The 20,640-nt window shown below is 36.7% G+C and overlaps 1 protein-coding gene across 1 annotated transcript in view; it reads left to right on the top strand.

Annotated features, from left to right (window-relative positions):
- LOC105392236 (5'-3' exonuclease PLD3) overlaps window positions 1-20,579 on the top strand; it is a 29,412-nt gene extending 8,833 nt beyond the window's left edge. The window contains exons 2-11 of the mRNA XM_038113500.2: window positions 835-947; window positions 1,281-1,442; window positions 2,036-2,213; window positions 2,290-2,424; window positions 2,711-2,833; window positions 3,227-3,295; window positions 7,965-8,096; window positions 15,490-15,629; window positions 16,934-17,099; window positions 19,274-20,579. Of these exons, the coding sequence (XP_037969428.2) occupies window positions 835-947; window positions 1,281-1,442; window positions 2,036-2,213; window positions 2,290-2,424; window positions 2,711-2,833; window positions 3,227-3,295; window positions 7,965-8,096; window positions 15,490-15,629; window positions 16,934-17,099; window positions 19,274-19,552 (1,497 nt within the window). The 3' untranslated portion in view covers window positions 19,553-20,579. The remainder of the gene's footprint in view (window positions 1-834; window positions 948-1,280; window positions 1,443-2,035; window positions 2,214-2,289; window positions 2,425-2,710; window positions 2,834-3,226; window positions 3,296-7,964; window positions 8,097-15,489; window positions 15,630-16,933; window positions 17,100-19,273) is intronic.
- Window positions 20,580-20,640: the final 61 nt, after the last annotated feature.

Below are 20,640 nucleotides of genomic sequence, written 5' to 3'. Positions count from 1 at the left end.
TAAAACCTTAATCACTTTAAATAGGTAGAACTTATTTACCTAACTTGATTGTTATGGCCTGCATAGTTTCCGGGTTTAGTAACCCAGTATTTAAAACGCACATGCACAATGCGGCGAAGCCGACGTCATGAACTTTGCAGTAATATTTTTGCCACTAATGCGCCTGCACGGAGCTCGCCGCCTGTAAAGGAAACTCGGGATTAACAAAAATGCAGTTTTCTACGTGTTGTGATCGTGACTGTGTTATAATTGTAAATATATTTTGTACATCAACTGTTAATCAAATATTTATAATAACTTGATAACGAAGTGTCTCCTTAATAGTAATAAATGGTTAGTTTTACGTTAAGTTAAATCGATCGATTCAAAATAAAAGTGATTGGTGATTGCCCATCTCTAATATTGTCCACTTCCGGTTAAATGTCAATGTCACAAACAAAAGTTTTGATCGCGTTGCAGTTTTGTTGCATTTTCAGTGCATTATTTTGTTTTGTGTTTTGACATGGTTTTATCTTAAGAATTAGTGACGCAATGAATTTAACACTAGGAAACCCGCATAAAAAAGATGCGGCTGCATTCATACAAGTAAATAATTTGTTACAAACTAATAAACGTTAAAAATGCAAACGTTGCATTTCTTTCACCCCATGTATTGTTCTATTGTTCTATTCTAATAGAAAAAATAAACTATCTATCAGTCACTTGCAAACAATCAATAAATCAATTTATTTGTACTGGCGGGATAGATCATAACCTTAAATCATTTTGAAGTTCGCTGTTTTTACAAGTTGTAAACATAGTCATAAGTTGTAAATATGTTTGTGTTGTCCGCAGACTGTGCTCGAGTCGGGGAGTGTGGGGAACGCTTCGTCATCTGATGAGGAGCTGGAGCAGTGGGAGCAGATATTCATGATGAGGGATGAAAATGGAAACAGCTACAATGATAGGTAACATTTTACTTTGTTAACTTAACTTATCTTTAATCTTTAGATAATGTTACAAAGAAGATTGGATTCTTTGTTTGTTTGTATACTATACTGAATCAGCTCTAACTACTTTCAGAGCTGACTGATTGGAACAATAATTCATTATTACTATAATACTATAATAAACGTGTCTCCTACTTGAGTGCTAGTACTTATAGGCTATGCAAAGCCGATACAGAAATGCTACAAAGTTTTATTTACTAAGCCTGTATGTTCAGTAACCCACAAAAAAAAACACAAAACTCCATCACTTACCATCTAAATTCAAAAACTAACCCAATAAACTTCCAACAGGAGAAAAAAGAAAAGCATATGGTGCAGGCCGTCCTGCATCCCGGTCTCCATAGTGATCCTGTTGATAGTGCTAGTGGTCTTGGTGCCGCTGCTGGACCAGCCCGGCTCGCATGCCGCGGCGCCCGGCCCCGCGCCCAGCGTGCGCTGCCAGCACCAGTGTAGGTCAGTGTATACAATGTCATACATCCCCGTGTCCATAGTGATCCTGCTGATAGTACCAGTGTTGGTCAGTGTATACAAATACGTCATTGTCTGTGTATATAACTTAATGTCTTAGTCCATCCATCCACAGGTTATCTGGAAGAGATTGCTTTAAGCCATAAGACCACCTTTTGTACACTATTTAATCTGTAACTTGTTAATTTTTGCTTTATTTTTGATCTACAAATAAAGCATACATCATCTATCTATCTCTATCATACTTGTAGTAAACAATATGTAAGATCACTAAATGCTGAAATTTGCCAACAAGTGTTCAAAATTTCATCTGTTTTATGAGTGGAACTTGTTGAGGACCTGAAAAATTAAGTAAATAATGATATAAAAATGTAAACTATTGCCTATCATCATTATCATTTCTTGTCACGAAAATGAACTAGGTATATGTATGTATTATGATGTATAATGGTAAACAGATCTTGGTTTGCCAAAAGAATTTTTTTAAGATTTTCCCAGTGTGACCCATTAAAATAGGCAAGCCAGCATATGTTTACCCTTAGCTTTAATATAATTAAATATAAAGTATTTTGTTGCAGGTTATCCTTAGTTGAAAGTATACCAGAGGGTCACATGTATCCGCCTAATATTACTCACATACCCACTAAGAATGTATGGCTAGATTTAATTGACGTAGCTCAATCCAGTATAGAAATAGCATCCTTCTATTGGAGTCTTAGGTATAATGAAGAATATCCATATAACTCTTCTATAGAGGTATGTATTAGTGAAATTTAATGAAATTTTAGAAGCAAACATTGGTCAATGTTATTTATGTATGTTCTTGTTTCAGGGAGAACAAGTTTTCCAAGCATTGTTAGCTGCTGGGTCAAAAAGAAATATAAATTTAAGAATTGCTCAAAATTGGCCCACAAAACAATACCCTAATATAGATACTGAATATTTAGTTAAGAAAAAAGCTGCCCAGGTAAATATAGGTCTAATGTTTATTTACATAACATTGCTGGTCACAAACCGACATCATTACATGTACAATCTATCCCATTTTTACGTAGGTCTAAAAAAAACATACTCAGACAGACAGTTAAAATATCTTAAACTCATTCTTATTTACATACCTAGTTGTTTAAAGTAATAAAATTCATCCCTAATGCATTTTAATACACTCTAACCACGTCCAGATACACAGACACGTAAAACATATAACCCATATTCTTTGAAGGTGTTTTAAAATAGAACATTATAATGTGCAGGTAAGAAGCCTGAACTTCTCCAAGCTACTGGGCCACGGTGTGCTACACACTAAGTTCTGGATCGTGGACCGCAAGCACCTGTACATCGGCAGTGCTAACATGGACTGGAGGTCTCTGACTCAGGTAGGTACTTAGATGTGTATGTTTTATTTTAAACTAAACGGCAATGAAAAAGTGCCACCTGCCATTGATGTTCTGTATGTCTTTGGAACTTTTTCATTGGTTGTGATTGTAGCTGTAATACGCGAAGTTCGCATCACCTTAAAACGTTTTCCCATGGAAATCCTGGGATAAAAAGTGTGTGTTAATCCAAGTTGTCAACTTCATAAATACTTTAATGTATTTCGTGTTTTTTTTAAAATCTGTAACAGGTTTTCTTGTGGCAAGTTTGTGTACCTAAAATGTAGCCTATGAAACTTACAAATAATGTCAGTTTTCCTTCATTGTTTTTTTTCATTTCTACTTGAATTGATTTGATAATATATTTATATTTATGTTGCAATTTTGTGTGAACAGGTGAAAGAGCTCGGCCTAGTTGCATACAACTGTTCGTGTCTCGGCTCCGATCTCGGAAAAATATTTGATGTAAGTAAGACCGACTTCATTCATAACTTTTTTATTTTTGTACTTTGGCTGATTCTAATTTTATGTCACCAGTCCCTATTAATTTGTTAAACGCACAAAATTAATTTGTTGGTAACTAGCAAACTAAACTATAGTTATTTTTTCAAAGTTCGCTTTGATGATATTTCCAACTTTCTATTACATTACCAACCTTTATACTCTATAACAACTCGTAGTAATATTATGACGAAGTCGTGAATGAAAATGCTACGTGATTCCCCTCATGTAGAGAGGGTGGCTCGAAAACAAACATCTCGTGTTCTTACTTACTAGTTACTACCATTCATTGTGTGGTGCTTCCGCCCTCCCCAGTATTGAAGGCTGATCGACCGTCGCTACGTCAGAAATAGACTTTATTGCTCAGATATATTTATCTAAGCCACGCGCTGTTTCTTTGCTAAAACAAAAAATACTCATTAGCCCTTCTTTTAAAACACATTTAAATCGTATTTAATAATCAATTAATCATGCACACTACAACATCGTGACCCAACGACTGGAGTCATCATCATCATCACAACCCATCACGTCCCCACTTCTGGGAACGGGCCTCCTTCCAATGAAGGAAGGGTTTAGGTCTAGTCCACCACGCGGGCCCAGTGCGGATTGGATGACTAGGCCTAAACTGGAGTCAGTCTAAACCTTAGACAAAGTAGTTGACATATCTCTGGTCTAAACCCACACACACACACACACACACACACACTCACACACACGCACACACACACACTTTACATTACTAACCAACTCGGATAGTTATAATAATATATATACCTACAATTCTAAAACTTAAATTAATAGCGTACAGTGTTTTAATATACTGCTACTTTTAAAATAATTATTGTCGTGGTGAAAGAGCGGGGTACCTAGTAATACAGGTTACCACCTAGTACAAGGGCCCTTGCCATTTTTGTTAATGATTTGTTTGTAACAATAAATACATTTTTGATTTTTTTGATTTTTGATTTTGAAACCCTGGAGTCAATTATTCTCCTCCAACTTTATCTACGAAGATAAATGTTATTTAACTGATTTGAACGCCACTATGTGGCGATATGAGATGTGATGAGCGCTGTGATTAGCGGGCCGTGCACTGTACAAGTGTATCGACGGATCATTTTACAATACCACTGTCCATTTACAGTCTAATGAAGGGATCATTATCCCATAATCATGTCCGAACAGATCAATGAGCTCGACCTAAATAAAGTTGACAATGACACAGCCACACGCGGCGAAACATAAAATGCATATTTAATTATCCACATGCATTAGCCGGCTATATATAGCGTTGCTGATACGAGGACAAGCCATCACTACTCGGCATTGACCCTGCTACTTGTATTATTGATAGTACTACACTTTTGGGGCAGAAAAAATAGTTTTTTTCGTTGCACTAATACGGACTCGGCTTTGAAGTCACAATCTACAGACAAATGTAAAGTGAACTTGATTTTCTCACATATATTGTTTCACTCTCTCTTTTAGACATCCCCTTTACTCGTATGTTGCTGTAGCAATTCCTTTGAAGGCAGCGAATGTGTTCTAATATTTGGACAGAACCTTATTTATCCAACCACTTTCCAGTCCCATTTATCTTCCTCTGGTCGGATAAACACAAACACACATGGAACAGCGAGACATCAAATTGAAAATGCCACCGTCACGCACCCAGAGTAAACAACGTCGAAGTTATTTTAGTTTACTCATGAGGATCCCTAAAGCATTAACTGCGCTGGAAAAAAGTATTACGTTATAGATAGTATCGTTATTTTTTAGCTTTTGTTAGCTTTCATTGTTGTTAGTAAACTTTTCGTACCTACATCGTATTCATAAGCTCGGAATAATATGCCCAGTCACGTAAACCTACTATTTGCCGCTAAACACAACGTTAGGCGGGCCAAAATTTACCCCAAGCATTACGAGGCACTATGCATTTCCTTAGCGGAAGCGTTGAAGGTAAAATATCAGTGAAATTTCATTCGACGGCATACAAATGGGTCATGGCAACAGCTTTCCAAGTTCCTTAGCTTCCGCTGTACAATCGCGGCTGCAACTAGTTTAATAACATTCACTTACACTAAACTTGCAGTTACATTTTCATCCTTATGACGTAATAATAGAGATCGCAAGTTGACTATCGCTTCTACAGCAGACGTTGACGGTACCTGAAATAGCTCAAAAATTTGATATTGCATAAAAGCGTTTTATGTTGTCTTCTCTAGATTATAAATGTGAGTTGCAATTTAGTGAATCCAGGTCACGCTTCGATTAGGCCTTGTTATTTGATGCGATGGTAGCGCTCGATATCATGTATGCCTACATCATACGGTCAAGATTGTAGATTTTTTCTTAGTACTTCTTCTTAGACAAACACTAAAGCTAGACAGATAAGAGTAGTATATGTTATGTTATAAGTACGTCACTCTTCTAGTATAAGTATTTTAATTTAAAGTACCTAGCTAGTCTAGCTGAATAACTGCATAAAATATGCACAGGTATTTGGTAACGTGTAGTAAACCGCTTCTGAAAGAAAGTTGTTTCCTTCCGCACGCTAACACATTTTGTGCTACATATCTAGTGTGACTCTAGGCGAGTTAAGAGTTGAGGAGAAGGACGAGTGTAAGTTTATTGGCGGTTATAAACTTAGAAGGTCGTACTAAACTGATGACAGTCGGATGCCGAAGTTAGCCATAAAATGCTTTCATGTCATGTCATCAACTAATTAACCAACAAACAAAGGACATAGCGATCGTCCTTCTGTTCCATGCATGTGGCACTGAGCTATTTATAGCGCAATTGATTATTAATTTCATTATGTATGGGAACTTGATATACTTATGAATGTAAACTTTAATATTACAATTTCTTTGATAATGGATAGCGAGCTGTGAAATTTGTGGAACAACCCAGTACAATCGTTAGTTGAATCTAGAGCTGTTGGACAGGAAATTTCATTTCAAAGTTTATGAAGGCCGCTATCTTAAACTTTGAGTAAATTTAATAATGCTGTTTGAATAGCTGAAAATAAACTTTGGTCCATGCAAAGAGGATAACTTTCGTCTGTAAATTGTAATATTGAAAGTAACGATCGTTAACTTTTTTAGTATATTTGATGATTTATAGGGAAGTATCATATTATCTTAAACATCATTTTAGCTCTCTGACCGAGGGACATATTCACACATCGATCGAATAAAAATATACTTTCAACAGGTAAAGTTGATTAAAAAATGCTTCGGTCTTTTCTTTATCATTCAATATAGTTGCGCACTACACTCTACATATTTGATGGAAAGCACTAAAACTAAACAAAACCGCCACAAATATTCATACTTACACCGCTATGTAAAGTAAACATCCTAACGAAACATTGTTATAATTCCAGTAACTAGCACGGGCTTTCACCGTCTTTGTCTAGAAACTAATTTAATAGTCGTAAAGTAAATATAAAGGAATCATGGTGAAGTTATCGTAAATTTTACATAAATATTCCAATCTAGGAACCATCGGGGAAATCTATACTACTACGATTTTAAAACAATACTCCGCAGATACGCTTCGATTTTAAAACAGTACGCAACTAATTGGGCGTACACACGTGTTTTTGCACAATTTTTCCAAATTGTAATGTTGGAGAACAAGAACAACAATAACAAATCTAAACACCGCTAAGATCCTTGGAATGTAAACATAAGAGAAAGGCGGTATCTCAATGATTCAAAAGTAAGGATACGCCCGTCAGAAAGTTTGAAGTTTTAATAAAAGTTTTAAGTTCACCCGCGCGCTGGCCCTAATTTATACAAATTATGACAGATTTATTTTTTATTGATTTTAGGGCCAACGCGAGGGTGTCATTTTCTAGAGCGGTTGGGCCTGTCCTTACGCTAGTAATATGTGTAATGCGGTATCTACGATGAGCTTTCTTACAGTTATTCAAAACGTTTTATCACGTTACGCATGACTGGATATGTGTACCTTTCCACCGGTTGAATATTCTCGATTGTTACATGTGGATGTTTTCTACTGTAAACAGTTGACGTAAGTTTTTTTGCTAGTTCAGAGTTTGGTTACAATTAAAAGTTTAGAAAGTTTTTAAGGCGTTTTGTGATTCGATGGTCCTTGGGTAGCCGCCCTGCTATATTTCATGGACAGTTGACACAGTCAAAGCGGTCTTTCAGATTTGCCAATACTGTGTGAGTTCAAGCACTACCCGGGTCCTACTAACACTTAAATGAAATAAGAAATGAATTATTATGTAGTGTCTTTTAGGTCTCAGTAATTGTATACTTACCATTAAAGCCATTGTGTGTAAGTAGATACTCCTCGAATTAGGTATCAATTACGTAAAAATAGTGACTGGCAACTTATATAAATCTGCTGGTTAATCGTTTCACCACGGTGACAAACTCTGAAGCTACAAGCTCCTAGCACACTACGAAGAAGAAAAAAAATGTTTAGTAAACCAAAAAATTTAGACAGGTTATCTTAATAAATTTTATGGATATAAAACAGTTTTAAATTATTTGGACCAAGAAGATTACTTTATTTTGATTACCCCCAACAATATATTGTTTCACCCATCTACTCTACTTCTCATATATTTATTATATTTATCCCTTGTACGCAGGTGTACTGGAGCCTCGGCGCGCCGGACGCGGCCGTCCCGGACAGCTGGCCCGACGAGCTGGCCACGGACATCAACATGCACCACCCGGCCAACTTCAGCCACGGGAACGAGACCTACGGAGTGTATATTACGGTAAGAGATCAGAGGGCCTATCACGGCCTAACGTGGCAATACGCTATCGTTGTACGATACTACACAAACATAATGGAAAAAGAACAGCGCCGACGTAGTCACGTGTCATACCAATTGCTATCGAATTTCGCTAGCGATTTGAGTAGATGGCACTCGTGATCGAGGCCCAGATACTTCACTCACATCACACGTAGATCCTTACTTTAAGAGCCTGTTTCACAATGTCTGTAAAAAATATATATATTTAATATTAAAATAAAAGAGTTCCTCTGTCATTATGTTTTAGACAGTGATAGCATGTCTTTTATCTCACAGGCACCTAGACATTATCCAGACATTGTGAAACAGGCCCTAAGCAATACAAATAATAAAATACAGTTAATAAAAGCAAACACGATGCCGCGTGTAAATTTTGATAAAGGTTTGCGTATTCTTACAAACAACTATTCGTGCCATCAATTAGATTTCGCGTAAACTTGAAATATTTACATAATAATGTTGAATCTCACTTTGATTTAAATAAACAAATGTTTAATTAAGTAGGCATTCATATTATTATCTGGCTCTCATAATTAGACTTCTATCTGAAAGACACAGCTACATTTATGTATCAACCGAGCATCGATCCAGTTGCAAGTAACTTCTTAGTAAGAACAAAGGGCCACGGTAATAAACTTAACCAATCTAAACAATACGTTATTTATGTAGCTGCAAGAACAACAAACCTATTAGACATAGACAATTAACTAGTCTGCTATGCACGATATACCTAACTTAGGTACAGTAAGGGAAAGGTAGAGAGTGCCGCTCGTTAGGTATGTCCAATATGTTAAAAACGTTTGTCTAACTACATGACAACTAAATATGTCCGTCAGTTGAAAAAAATACATAACTTCTGTTTAAAACTGGTACTTATCTTTATTCGTAATGCTAATTCTATATTCATAGAACCTACTTACCTCCTAATACCTATTACCAACAGTCTAGAAGTTAATTAAAAGCGCTGTTTCTGGCGGAACTGAAATTAAATACTAGATTCTGCAAGGAAGATAACCTAACCTAACCAAAGAACGTTAAAAACCCCCGTCATTCAACACTAAAAATCGTATAAATTTTGAACCGCTGAACATTTATATAATATATTAATATAAATATATTATATTCACCTCTATTTTTCGTCGGGGGTTAAAAAGTACACATGTTATTTTATTATTTATTGCACATGACTGTACCTCTACAGTGTGCACTAGGGCATGCAATACCGGAACCATTTTCAATACCGGTATTGAGTTCCGGTATTACAACTCAATACCGGGATTCCGGTATTAATACCGGTATTAGACTTCCTTGTAATAAATGGCATATACTGTGTTTAAAGGTCGTATACGTCAAAATAAAACAAGAAAATGTAATCATATTCTGTACTTTGTTGTAGATGTTTACAGGAATTAAGTTTTAGAGTTAAAATTTTAGAATAAATTATTTTTTTACACCCGGTGTCCGTTTACGCATGGTCAACAGTAGATTTCTAGCAGCCGAAAACCGCATTAAACGGTTGGGAACAAGTGCGCTTTCACAGTATATAGGAACACAAGGCTAACTAAATCTTAATCGCTTTATTTATAGCCTAAAAAAGTCCGATTCCGGTATTACTTCAATACCGGTATTAACTTTCAATACCGGTTTTGAAAAAAGCGGAAATTTTGTCCGGGATCCCGGTATTACGGATACCGGTATTGCGGTATTGCATGCCCTAGTGTGCACGTTACAAGCCATCGTTCCCCAGTGTTCCCAGCAATATACAGAAGTGCCTGCGCCCAGCCACGCCGTCTAATGCTTTTAAAGCCACTTTCCAGCTAACCGCCATTTTCTACGCCATAACGCTAAAAGTTAGCTTACAGGGTGTGTTACAGATTATAGTAGAGATATAACTGAATGTTGTTGTTATAGATGAATAGGTACAAAGGAAATGGATTTGGGAGTGCCGGGAAAAAAGCGTTTTACGATCAAATTCAATTATAAATCTTTTGTTCTGTTCAGCTTTCAAATCATTATAATTAAAAAGAATCTGTTGAGAATATTTCAGTAATGTTTTATTGGCCTGAAAGTTGCCGTAACTATGCTTTATAACTATAACATCATCCCTCGTACCTATCTATGGTTATAAACTGAAACGAGTTACCTTGAAAATGTTATTATGACACTTTATAGTGGCGGTAAAACCGTACGGTGCCACTTTAATGGTCCCTAGACAGCGAGGCATCGCATCACCCTGTATAGTGTATAATAGTGTGCTGACATTTTATCTTTTGTTAAACGACGACGACGGCAGACATTTTCGTAACCTCAGCTGCAAGCTGCATTGTTATTGCTCTATAATATAAGTATAAATTCACTTTAGTACCTCGTGAGTTATTTTTAATTAATCGCCGACCGAAAAAAGGGTTTTATCATTTTGATGTTGTAGACTACAAGTTGTAGTATGACTGCCATAATTAATCATGTAGCTAGATCCGAAACGGATCAACCTATACAAATACGCAACTGAGACATAAAATTATAATAATATTAATTAAAAATTTAATTAGACGATTAACAATAAAATGCCCTGAAACTTTGGATTGATCTATTTAGAGTATCGGTAACAACACTAGAAGTACGCTAGGATTAAAGTACCACTGTGAAAGCATTGGCCACTTGACCAAGCTTTCAGCGTGATGGCCAGTCTGATCAGCGTCAGTCGCTGACTACTACCCCGGATTTATATGCACATAATATTTATAATTAATAGATGATACGTCACTTGAAGTGGCTTCTCTCGTATGTTAGTAAAGAGTACAATGCATGCACTTCGATCACATGTCAATTTTCCTCACGTGTGGTCTTGTTTGTTAACGGTATAATGAGCTCAGTACCTACCTATGCCGACACAGACAAACAACCTCGATAAATGACTAAGGGTGATAGTACTGACTGTAGCTACTTCCTTGGTAGCTTGTAGTGTCATCAGTGTCCGAGGGCAAGGTCACGCCATGCTCGCATTTTATACCTTAGATCTAGCTGGATAGGTTAGTTAGTGGACCTAGATTCTTTATTACAACCGTCTGACCCTATGTCAAGCTTTATATTTAAAAAAATCTTAGAAACTGAAAAAATAAGTTAATTAACCTAGAATGATAATTTATACCCCGCAAGGGAGTACATTAGTACAAGGCGTGAGTGCGTGTTTCTTTCTTTCTTTCTGTTTGATAATTTATAAGAAATATATAGGATGAATGGTAGATATCATGATATTCTGTGGGCCAATTATTTAAAACTGTAAAAAAAACTTGTAAATCGGAAAAAAATAAACGAGACAAACCTTTATCAATTTATAGAATACAATTAATGATAATGGTAACCCAATTAAATATTCAATAATCAATTTAAACTTATTCATTTATGTTATGTTAATTAATAGGCGTTTTCATATCTGCTTGATGAAATGGAAATACTTTTAGGCTATTTGTTCGCTAACAGGCTTATTTCCTTTCAAGCAATTTATGCTCATTACTGTGGAATGGAACATTTTCAAACGAAAATGTTTTCTTTTTACTGTTGGGAATGTAGCTCTAACTACCTATACCCATGCTGGCAAATTACCTACACTCAGTTCAGCTAAATTGTTCTCCTAAGGGCAAGGTCAAAAATCAGAATACATTAGCTTAATAGTTGGAGCTTTTGAAAGAATTTAGGGGTTGTGAAGGTCGAGGTAAAATACATTTTCATTACTTACTCAGTGCTTTGAAATTTTACTTCATAAAGGTACATGTTCATAATACGAAAGGTAACACATGGCTTTTCCTTCGAGTCCCGCTTTAGATACATAAATAACTGTGGAAAATCATTTTTTGAATTGTTACGGTTCCATATTTTTCCCGAAGGAAATAGAAGGATGTTATAAGTTTAACGTGTCTGTGTATCTGTACCTGTCTGTGTGAGCGTAGCTCCCAAACGGCTGATCCCACTTACGTTTGTTTTTTTTTTAAGTTAATATTTATTCTGTATACCTAATAGGAGTAAAGTATGTATGGCTTCCCGGTAACATAATCCGCTAATGACCTACCAAACCGTGCCCTCCTTCCCCAAGTCGGATGAAGCCATCGCAGACATACCCGAAACGGATTTGAATATTTTAGTGAGGTAGGTCAAGGCACGCTGGTTATCTGGTCAAGGCTGGAGCGCCCAATTAGGGTGGTCTTCGGGCTTCCTATGGGCCTATGTAACTGTTACACTTTCTACCTGGTCTTGGTCGTATAGAAACCTTAGTTGTGTAGAAATGTACGTCCAGATTCATTAGTAACTGTACACTTTTGTACCTTGTCAAACTCATGACACGAATCGTCAATAAGGCTATGTCTCCAGTTGGCAATCAGTTCCAAATACAGTACTTAACTGTATTTAAGTCTCTGTGTTCGAATTTCATGTACTTCAGGCTACTCATCCGAACTCTTACAAGTTTAGGTAAGCACTTATTGAACTATCGACCTTACGGTATCTAAAAAGTTCTGCATCAATTGCCAATAAAAAGATACACAGTCCCTTCTTCAGACTTTTGCCTGTTACATATTTTGTTGATTTCTCAATTAATTCTACTTTATAGCTTTATACCTGAGTTTTATATCGAAAAATAGTGATAAACTCATGTATAGTAAATTCTAGGTAAGGTATTCCATATTAGCCGACTCATAAGTCATCATCATCATCAGCCAATAATCATCCACTGCTGGACATAGGCCTCTCCCAAGGAGCGCCACAACACTCGGCCCTCGGCCTTCCTCATCCAACCACTACCCGCCACCCGCCTAAGGTCGTCAGTCCAGCGGGCAGGAGGGCGTCCCACGCTGCGTTTGCCTGTTCGTGGTCTCCACTCGAGAACTCGTCTACCCCAACGGTTATCGGTTCTTCGGCAGATATGACCAGCCCACTGCCACTTCAGCTTGCATATTTTGACAGCTATGTCGGTAACCTTAGTCCTCTGACGGATAACCTCATTTTTGATACGATCCATCAGAGAAACCCCAAGCATAGCTCTCTCCATAGTACGCTGAGCGACTTTAAATCGGTGGACCAGTCCTACCGTACTACCGACTCATAAGTACCTTTAATTTCTAAATGTAGTAACGTATTTAAATCACGCCTTACCAACATAATCAGAAACCAATAAAAATGCTGAAATTAGTAGGTGTATTGCAATATTTCAGCTGCTGTGAGGCCGGTAATGGCGGTATTTTTCATATGTCAAGGGCGCGTGTGTGGTATCGCGCTGTCTTTACGACTTCGCGATGTTGGTAACGTGCTAGTCATTTGTAGAAATACTTAGAACCAAACATAACTCTAGGTAAGTAGGAATATGGATTTCATAAAATAAACATTAACAGCTATAGGTCCCACTTTACGGTACATTTCCATTAAACGTAACATAATATTATGCGTAGGTATCCTACTTTATTTATTCAGGTTGACAAGCCTCTGTAAGATATTGAAACGTGTGTAAATAAACTGTTTCAGCAGTGAAATATTATAGCTAAGTAAAAGTCTCGGTCTCAATATTGAAGCACTGAAAGACATGTATCGTGAAATGCGTGTATTATGTATCGAACGCGCTCTCTGTTTCTCGATGAGCATAAATGGGAAAGCGCTGCAAGAAAGAAAGATCATTATTGTTAAATTTTTCATAGCTTCCTTTTGGTTTCCATCTCCAGAATGTATGTATGTGTACTACCTACAGTACAATGTATCATACAGAAATTTATACAGTTAGGTCCGTAGGATAAGTGATAGGTAGGTACATCCAAAAGTTTTCTGGCATTATACCCTAATAAAGGCATTAGTAATTATTTTAATCATTGAGCGTGAACATTCGTAAGTCGTAAGTGTAGGTGAATGTCACACATATTTCTTCATTCTTCGCACCGCAAACCTCTGGTGGCAACTGCCAACTCTGGAAACGCACCCTAACACTAAAAGTGGCTGCTTCATACTCAAACAATGAGCGGCCGGCTGTTCAGGGAACAACGGAGGGTCATCAATAATGGCTGTACAATGACATGATCGTTTGTTTCGACTTTGATGGCCGATTACCGGCACGCGCCGCCCCTACGGCTGACAGGCACGATTGTGCAACAAATGCGTACGTTATTTAAGTAAGGTGTGTAGTTTTTTAGTGGTAGTTTAGCCTGCATCTGTGGTCTAGTGGTGAAAGGTATGCTACATCCAAGTCCGAACCATGGTACCCCAGGTAGGACCATGAAGTTGATGTGTTGATGACCGGTGGCGACAAGATCCTCGGTCCCGGGTTGGATTCACGACCGGGGAAGATATTTGTTATCAGATACTTAAATTTTTCTTAGGTCTTGGGAGTTCAATTTGTGTGTTGTTTGTGTCGCGGGACTTATGGAAAAGTGTTATCGATGTTCCAATATATGAAATCACATTGTAATTCTAAATTGCTAACGTTAGCAGTTCTCTTAGACGGACATCCGTTCCGCCTATCCGCTCATCACAGTTTCACCATTTGGTTAAAAGCTACCTTTTGTTGACTCAACCTCAATAAAGCTGGTTTTACCTAAATAACTTTAGCTTGCTCTAACCCAGCAATTAGTCACATGCTGACATGTCTGTTGACAAAACATAAATTAGGTTAACCCTGTGAAAGGTTTGCCTCGCCAAGGGGTAATAAAACTAACCCCAGCCGTATTGAAGGACAATATTTATAGTGAAGCTATCTATCAATATGAAATGGCTTTGCTAGTAGCTGCTCGATATTCAATCTAATGGCATTGAAATTAAGGTAGATAAATAATAAATCCACTGAAATGTATAAGTAGTATGTATGTGCCTATCGCTTAATTAAGAGGCCTAATTGCTTCGAACGTAACGGCATCGCCGTTGTATAAAAGTCACTTAAAGTTTGAGTTGAAATACAGTTTTATTTTTGCTTGTCTTCGGTTCTATGACTGATAAAGTCTCACTCTGTAACCCAATTAATGAACTTTGCGTGAGCAAGAAGTTTTAATTGGCATTTCTTACATGATTTTTCTTTTCGTTATAATGGAAAAATACCAACAACTATTACATAAAATATTTCAATGATCTTTTCTTTGATTTATGAAAAAATCTACTTGACCATTAGGTAGCTACTGAAATATTTGGAAGACAAATATTTTGTCAATAACTTAGTTATTTATATAACACGCAATGTTTGATAGTCTACTTAATGAAAACTGATCATGATGAAACTTCGCCAATGTATAAATAGTGTATTTTTTTTTCGGAAAGTTGTTCAGTACATCATGACAGTTAAAACAATTTGAGTGTTCACTTTTTTTATTTGAATCTATTTCTTCCGCAGAGTTCCCCACCGCCCTTCAGCCCTAAAGGCCGCACCAACGACGATGACGCCATAGTGTCCATCATCGAGGGCGCCGAGCAGTTCGTCTACATCTCCGTCATGGACTACGCGCCCGCGCTCGAATTCGCGCCTAAACTAGAGTGAGTGTAGGGTTTATATAATTGAAGCGTCTTTTGAAAGTATACAAGGCTAGAACGCAAAGGGACTGCTCGCGTATAGTTTCAAAAAATTAAAATGGAGCCATGGTTTACTTGAAAGTATACCTAAAAGGCCATTACGCACCAATCGTGTATATTTTAAAGTAAAATATGTATATTTTTTTATCTTGAAACTATACAGTGCTAGCACACTATGGGTGCGTTCTGGCTTTGTATAGTTTCAAAACACGCATAATTGAAGTGTTTTTTTTGGGTGTAGGAGTTATCACATATTAGGTATTATTATGTTGATTGTTAAAGAAAGCCAGATCTGGCCTAGTAGGTATATTAGAGTAGATGCTACTGTTTGACCAGCAGTGGGACATCAGAACACAGCTAGCTACTTGCATTTCTTCAATAAATACACGACGCCATAGTGTCCAACATCGAGGGAGCCGAGCAGTTTGTCTACATCTCTGTCATGGACTACGCGCCCGCACTCGAATTCGCGCCTAAACTAGAGTGAGTTTCAGCTTTATAATTGAAAAAAATAGTTATTAAAAAAAATAAAAAACCGACTTCAAAAAACCACTAAAATGTAAGAAATAATTTAAGGTTTACACAAATTATATAAATAACAGTTCCTGCTTAGGTATATTTGTACTGTCACATATAATTTGTGTAAACCTTAAATTATTTCTTACATTTTAGTGGTTTTTTGAAGTCGGTTTTTTATTTTTAAAAATCATTTCCAGCATATTGTCAATAAAGAAATGATCACTTATCGTTTTTCGTCCATATTGTTACAAACAGTTGAAGCTTCCGTAGTCGAGCTGGCTTCAGTGAACGTAAGTGGTTCTTTTCTGGACTCTTCCGTGATTCGGACGGCACGTTAAGCCGTGGGTCCCGGTTGCTGCTTCGGGAGCTGTCGTTAAGCGTTAATGTACAGGGAAAAGCCGGTGACTCCCTTGCGAGTCACCTCTGACTACCCCTTCGGGGATTACAGTCGTGAGCATTATGTATGCATGTATATTAAAAACAGTACAAGTAGTTGACCAACAGTGTGACACTAGAACGCTTCTTTAATAAATAAGTATAACAATGGTAGGTCTCATCCTGTGATCATGTATCTTTTCTCTCCTGCATTGTACGAGTATCTATTCTATATTTTCCCTCTTGCGTTTTAACTAGTCCGCTATCATATTCTATCTCATAATTACCCATACCTTCTCGATATTCTACTCCGTCAGACTCCGCTTCACCCAAGAATTTTGTCATTTTACTCAAATTACATTTTGCCCTTACAGGTTCTGGCCAAAAATAGACGACGCGATTCGCAAGGCGGCTCTCGAGAACAAGGTGAAGGTGAAGATGCTGATCAGCTGGTGGCAGCACTCGGCCGCCAGCGAGGACTACTTCCTGCGCTCGCTGGTGGCGCTGGCGGGCGCCTACCCCAGGGTCGATGTACAAGTGGTACGTAGTTACTAGTGATGTAACGAATATTCGCATTCGCATTCGCATTCGCGAATATTCGCACTTTTTTGGATATTCGCATTCGCAAAATTTGGTGCGAATGTTTTGCGAATATCAGTAGGTACTTTTTAGAAAAAACTATTTGCAAATAATGATTAACAAAGGTTAGCAAAGTCAAAATCCATTCGTCGATAAGTAACTTTTTTATATTACAAGTTACTCTCTTAATCAAATTAACAGTCTTACTTTATCATATTTATTTACTTTGGAAAATGAAACTTTAGATATAGGTAGTTAATAGTTTCATAAGACCTAAACATAAATAGCTTCTTTAAGCAATCAAAAAGTGTATTTTCACAATATAGTGTCACATCAAGACAGCCATAGTTTTAAATAAGGTACGTGCGCCAAAGATGGCCCTATTCCTAAAATGGCCCACATACAAAATTTGAATCTTCTAAACGCCCGGATAAGTTGAAATTTCACTCTAATGTTTGGTTAGTGCCATAGAAAAAATGGCCTACGATTTACAACCTAATGTTTACAAACTTTTTAGTAGTATTTCTTTAAAATAACAAACTATTTTTTTTTTCGATACAGACTTTCGTAGGTTCAAGGGCATTCTGAAGAAGCTAAGCGTTGGTTGTATTCTTTTTTGTTTTTCAATTAATTTCATTAGGTCTTGTCATCGTGAAAAGTTCATATGAAGGCCCACCACACGCGTTACCAAGATGGCCCGGGCCTTACAGGACTATACAATATAATAGTTTCTTTGGAACATGAAAGATAGAATTTCGGCTATATTTTTTATTATTATGTTATTTTCAAACACTGAAATTAAACTTTAAGCGTAGTTACGGTCTCTTAAGTACCTACTTTCCAGTTTAAATACTTATAAAATAAACAAAAATTCAAAAATATTTTTTTATAAACCTAATAAAGCCCACCAAAACTTGAAGCATTGTTTTTTATTCTAAATAATTGTTAGAATAATAGAAAAACATTTTTATTATTTTAATATCATTACAGACTTTTGTATTGAATGTAGATTTAGTTTTGCTAAGCCACCATACTATTAACGCCCAAAAAATCAATAGTAATTGATTAATTAACAAAGAAGCTCATATTTTTGTTTAAGTTTTACGTAAAAACATGGTTTTTGTTCTGATAGAATTTATAAATAACTTGATTAATATCGGGCCATGATAAGTGCCTATGTTCCTAAGGCCACATTAGAGGTTTTCGAAAATGATTGATTGTTTCCGTAAAGAAGCTTGATTTAATCTGATGATTTATTTGTTGATTAATATTTCAAAATAAATGGAGAATATAGTACCTAATCAAGTTTATTTTCTTACATTGTTTCAATTTTTTTATTTATTTAATTATTGCAAAAAATGGGCCTTACAAGGCGCACGTACCTTACGTTTAAATGTTTCGTGTAAGTCGCCCTCAGAAACCGCACATAGTCGCAATGTGTCGTAACAGTTACGGAGCTAAATAAAGTGTAAGTACTTCAAAAAAAACTGCGACTAGTATTGGCTAGTCTCATTCGGAATGCGCCTAGAACGGAACGTACCTCGTTCAGAACAAGACTGCCACGAAACCATACAAATGACGTCAAATTTGAACACAAACCGAATATTCGCATTCGCATTCGCGAATATCGATATCAGATATTCGCATTCGCATTCGCATTCGCGAATGTCCAAAAACACACATTCGTTACATCACTAGTAGTTACATAAAAGTGTTAAGTGCGTGCTACAGTGTCCACCAACTCGTCCTAGACCAGCGTAGTGGACTAGGTCTAAAACACTTCCTTCATTGGAACGAGACCCTAGCCCTATCAGTTTTAATCGCCCGTTCATATCACATGTCGGGGTCACCAATGTGAGGGTCTTCGGTTTATGCTGTAGTGAAGTCAGTATTGCTTGTGCATATCACGTCGGGGTCACCAATATAACAATAACTAAGTTTCCAAGGCTGGATTTTATTGTCATTGGTAGCTTTGTCACAGGCCTGCCTTAGGGTCTAGGTACAACACTAGTGATTTGTGCAAAACTGTCAATATAACGTTGGGGTCATCAATCTGAGAATACTTCCAAATCCTGCTATTGCTGCAATGCCTGCAATAGAGTGATTACGTAAATACTACCTTTTTCCTATTCCAGAGGCGCTTCATAGTCCCGTCAACGCCGGACCAAAGCAAGATCCCGTACGGGCGAGTGAACCACAACAAATACATGGTGACAGATCGCACGGCGTACATCGGCACTTCCAATTGGTCTGGAGACTACTTCGTCACGACTGCGGGAGTCGCCTTCGTGTTCCAACATGACCATCACACGGATAACAGAAATGTCACCCAAGATAACTTCAGACAAGAGTTGCAAGATGTGTTTGAAAGGGACTGGAATTCGCCGTACGCTGTGCCTCTGAGAAGGTTATAGTAGTGTGTTGTTTGTGTGTGTTTTTTTAAGAATTTTTATATGTTAGGTAAGGTGACTTGGTTTTGTGGAGTTAGCAAAAAAATATGTTATTTTTTTCTAACCTCACAAAGCTAATTCAGTTTTGGTGTTTTTCTTTATGAATTTGTTCGGATTAGAAAGAAAGTAATAAGTAAAAGACAAAGGTATGCTCAAGTACTTTGTATGGTGTTATAAATCGAGGGATTTTGATGTGTTGTTTATTCTTCCAAACTCGTTGATTTGACGATCTGTGTTCTATTCTCGGTAGTTTTTAAGTAAATCTACTTAGATAAGGTAGTCTTTTTCTAAACATGACTACTACTTACTTAATAGTTGATTTGATTTACCTACTTGTAGAGTAGAAATAGCGAATTTAAATGACCTCTTGAGTATTATAGATACATAGGCTGAGACTTACAGACTGCATATAAAAATATAAGTAATATTCGTTACTGTCTGTGAATCTCAGTCTAAACACTGACCGTGTGAAACATTTTACAGTGATTGAGACCTTTGTAAATATTAACTACAGTATATTTGTACTACAGATCGACTATATTATTAATTTACTATAGAAATGTTGTAGACCTTCTTTAGGTAAAACCAAAAAGTATTCAATAATACAAACTTTTCTACATCCTGTGCCTTTTCTAATACATAGCTGTAATTATATTGTGTGCTGGTGAATAAGTATGACTTCTTAGAGACAAACATTATCATTCTATGAAATATCTGTTTGATAGTGTGTAGATTTTTATATTCTTCTAGTGAGAACGAGTGATACTTGGATCTTTAGAAAACCGTGTAATCTTTATTAATAATTTCGGTTTACTGTAGTTCAAATGTAATTAAAGTCCCATTGAAATTCAGATATAAAAATTGTGGAGCATAGTGTATTTCAACGAAAAATATCAGCGCATGTACCGAATCAAAAAACCAATCGTTTTCAGAGACAATACCAGTGAATATTGAAAAATCATTTTGTAAATAAAATCTACATTTCCTCTAATAACTATTTTTACTTATTAACCTGTATATCCACGTTTCACCATATTTTTAGGAAGGAGACT

This window comes from Plutella xylostella, chromosome 23 (assembly GCF_932276165.1).
Source record: "Plutella xylostella chromosome 23, ilPluXylo3.1, whole genome shotgun sequence".
Classification (NCBI taxonomy): Eukaryota; Metazoa; Arthropoda; class Insecta; order Lepidoptera; family Plutellidae; genus Plutella; species Plutella xylostella.
Note: the sequence above shows the minus strand (reverse complement) of the source record. Positions and strands in the feature narration are given on the sequence as shown.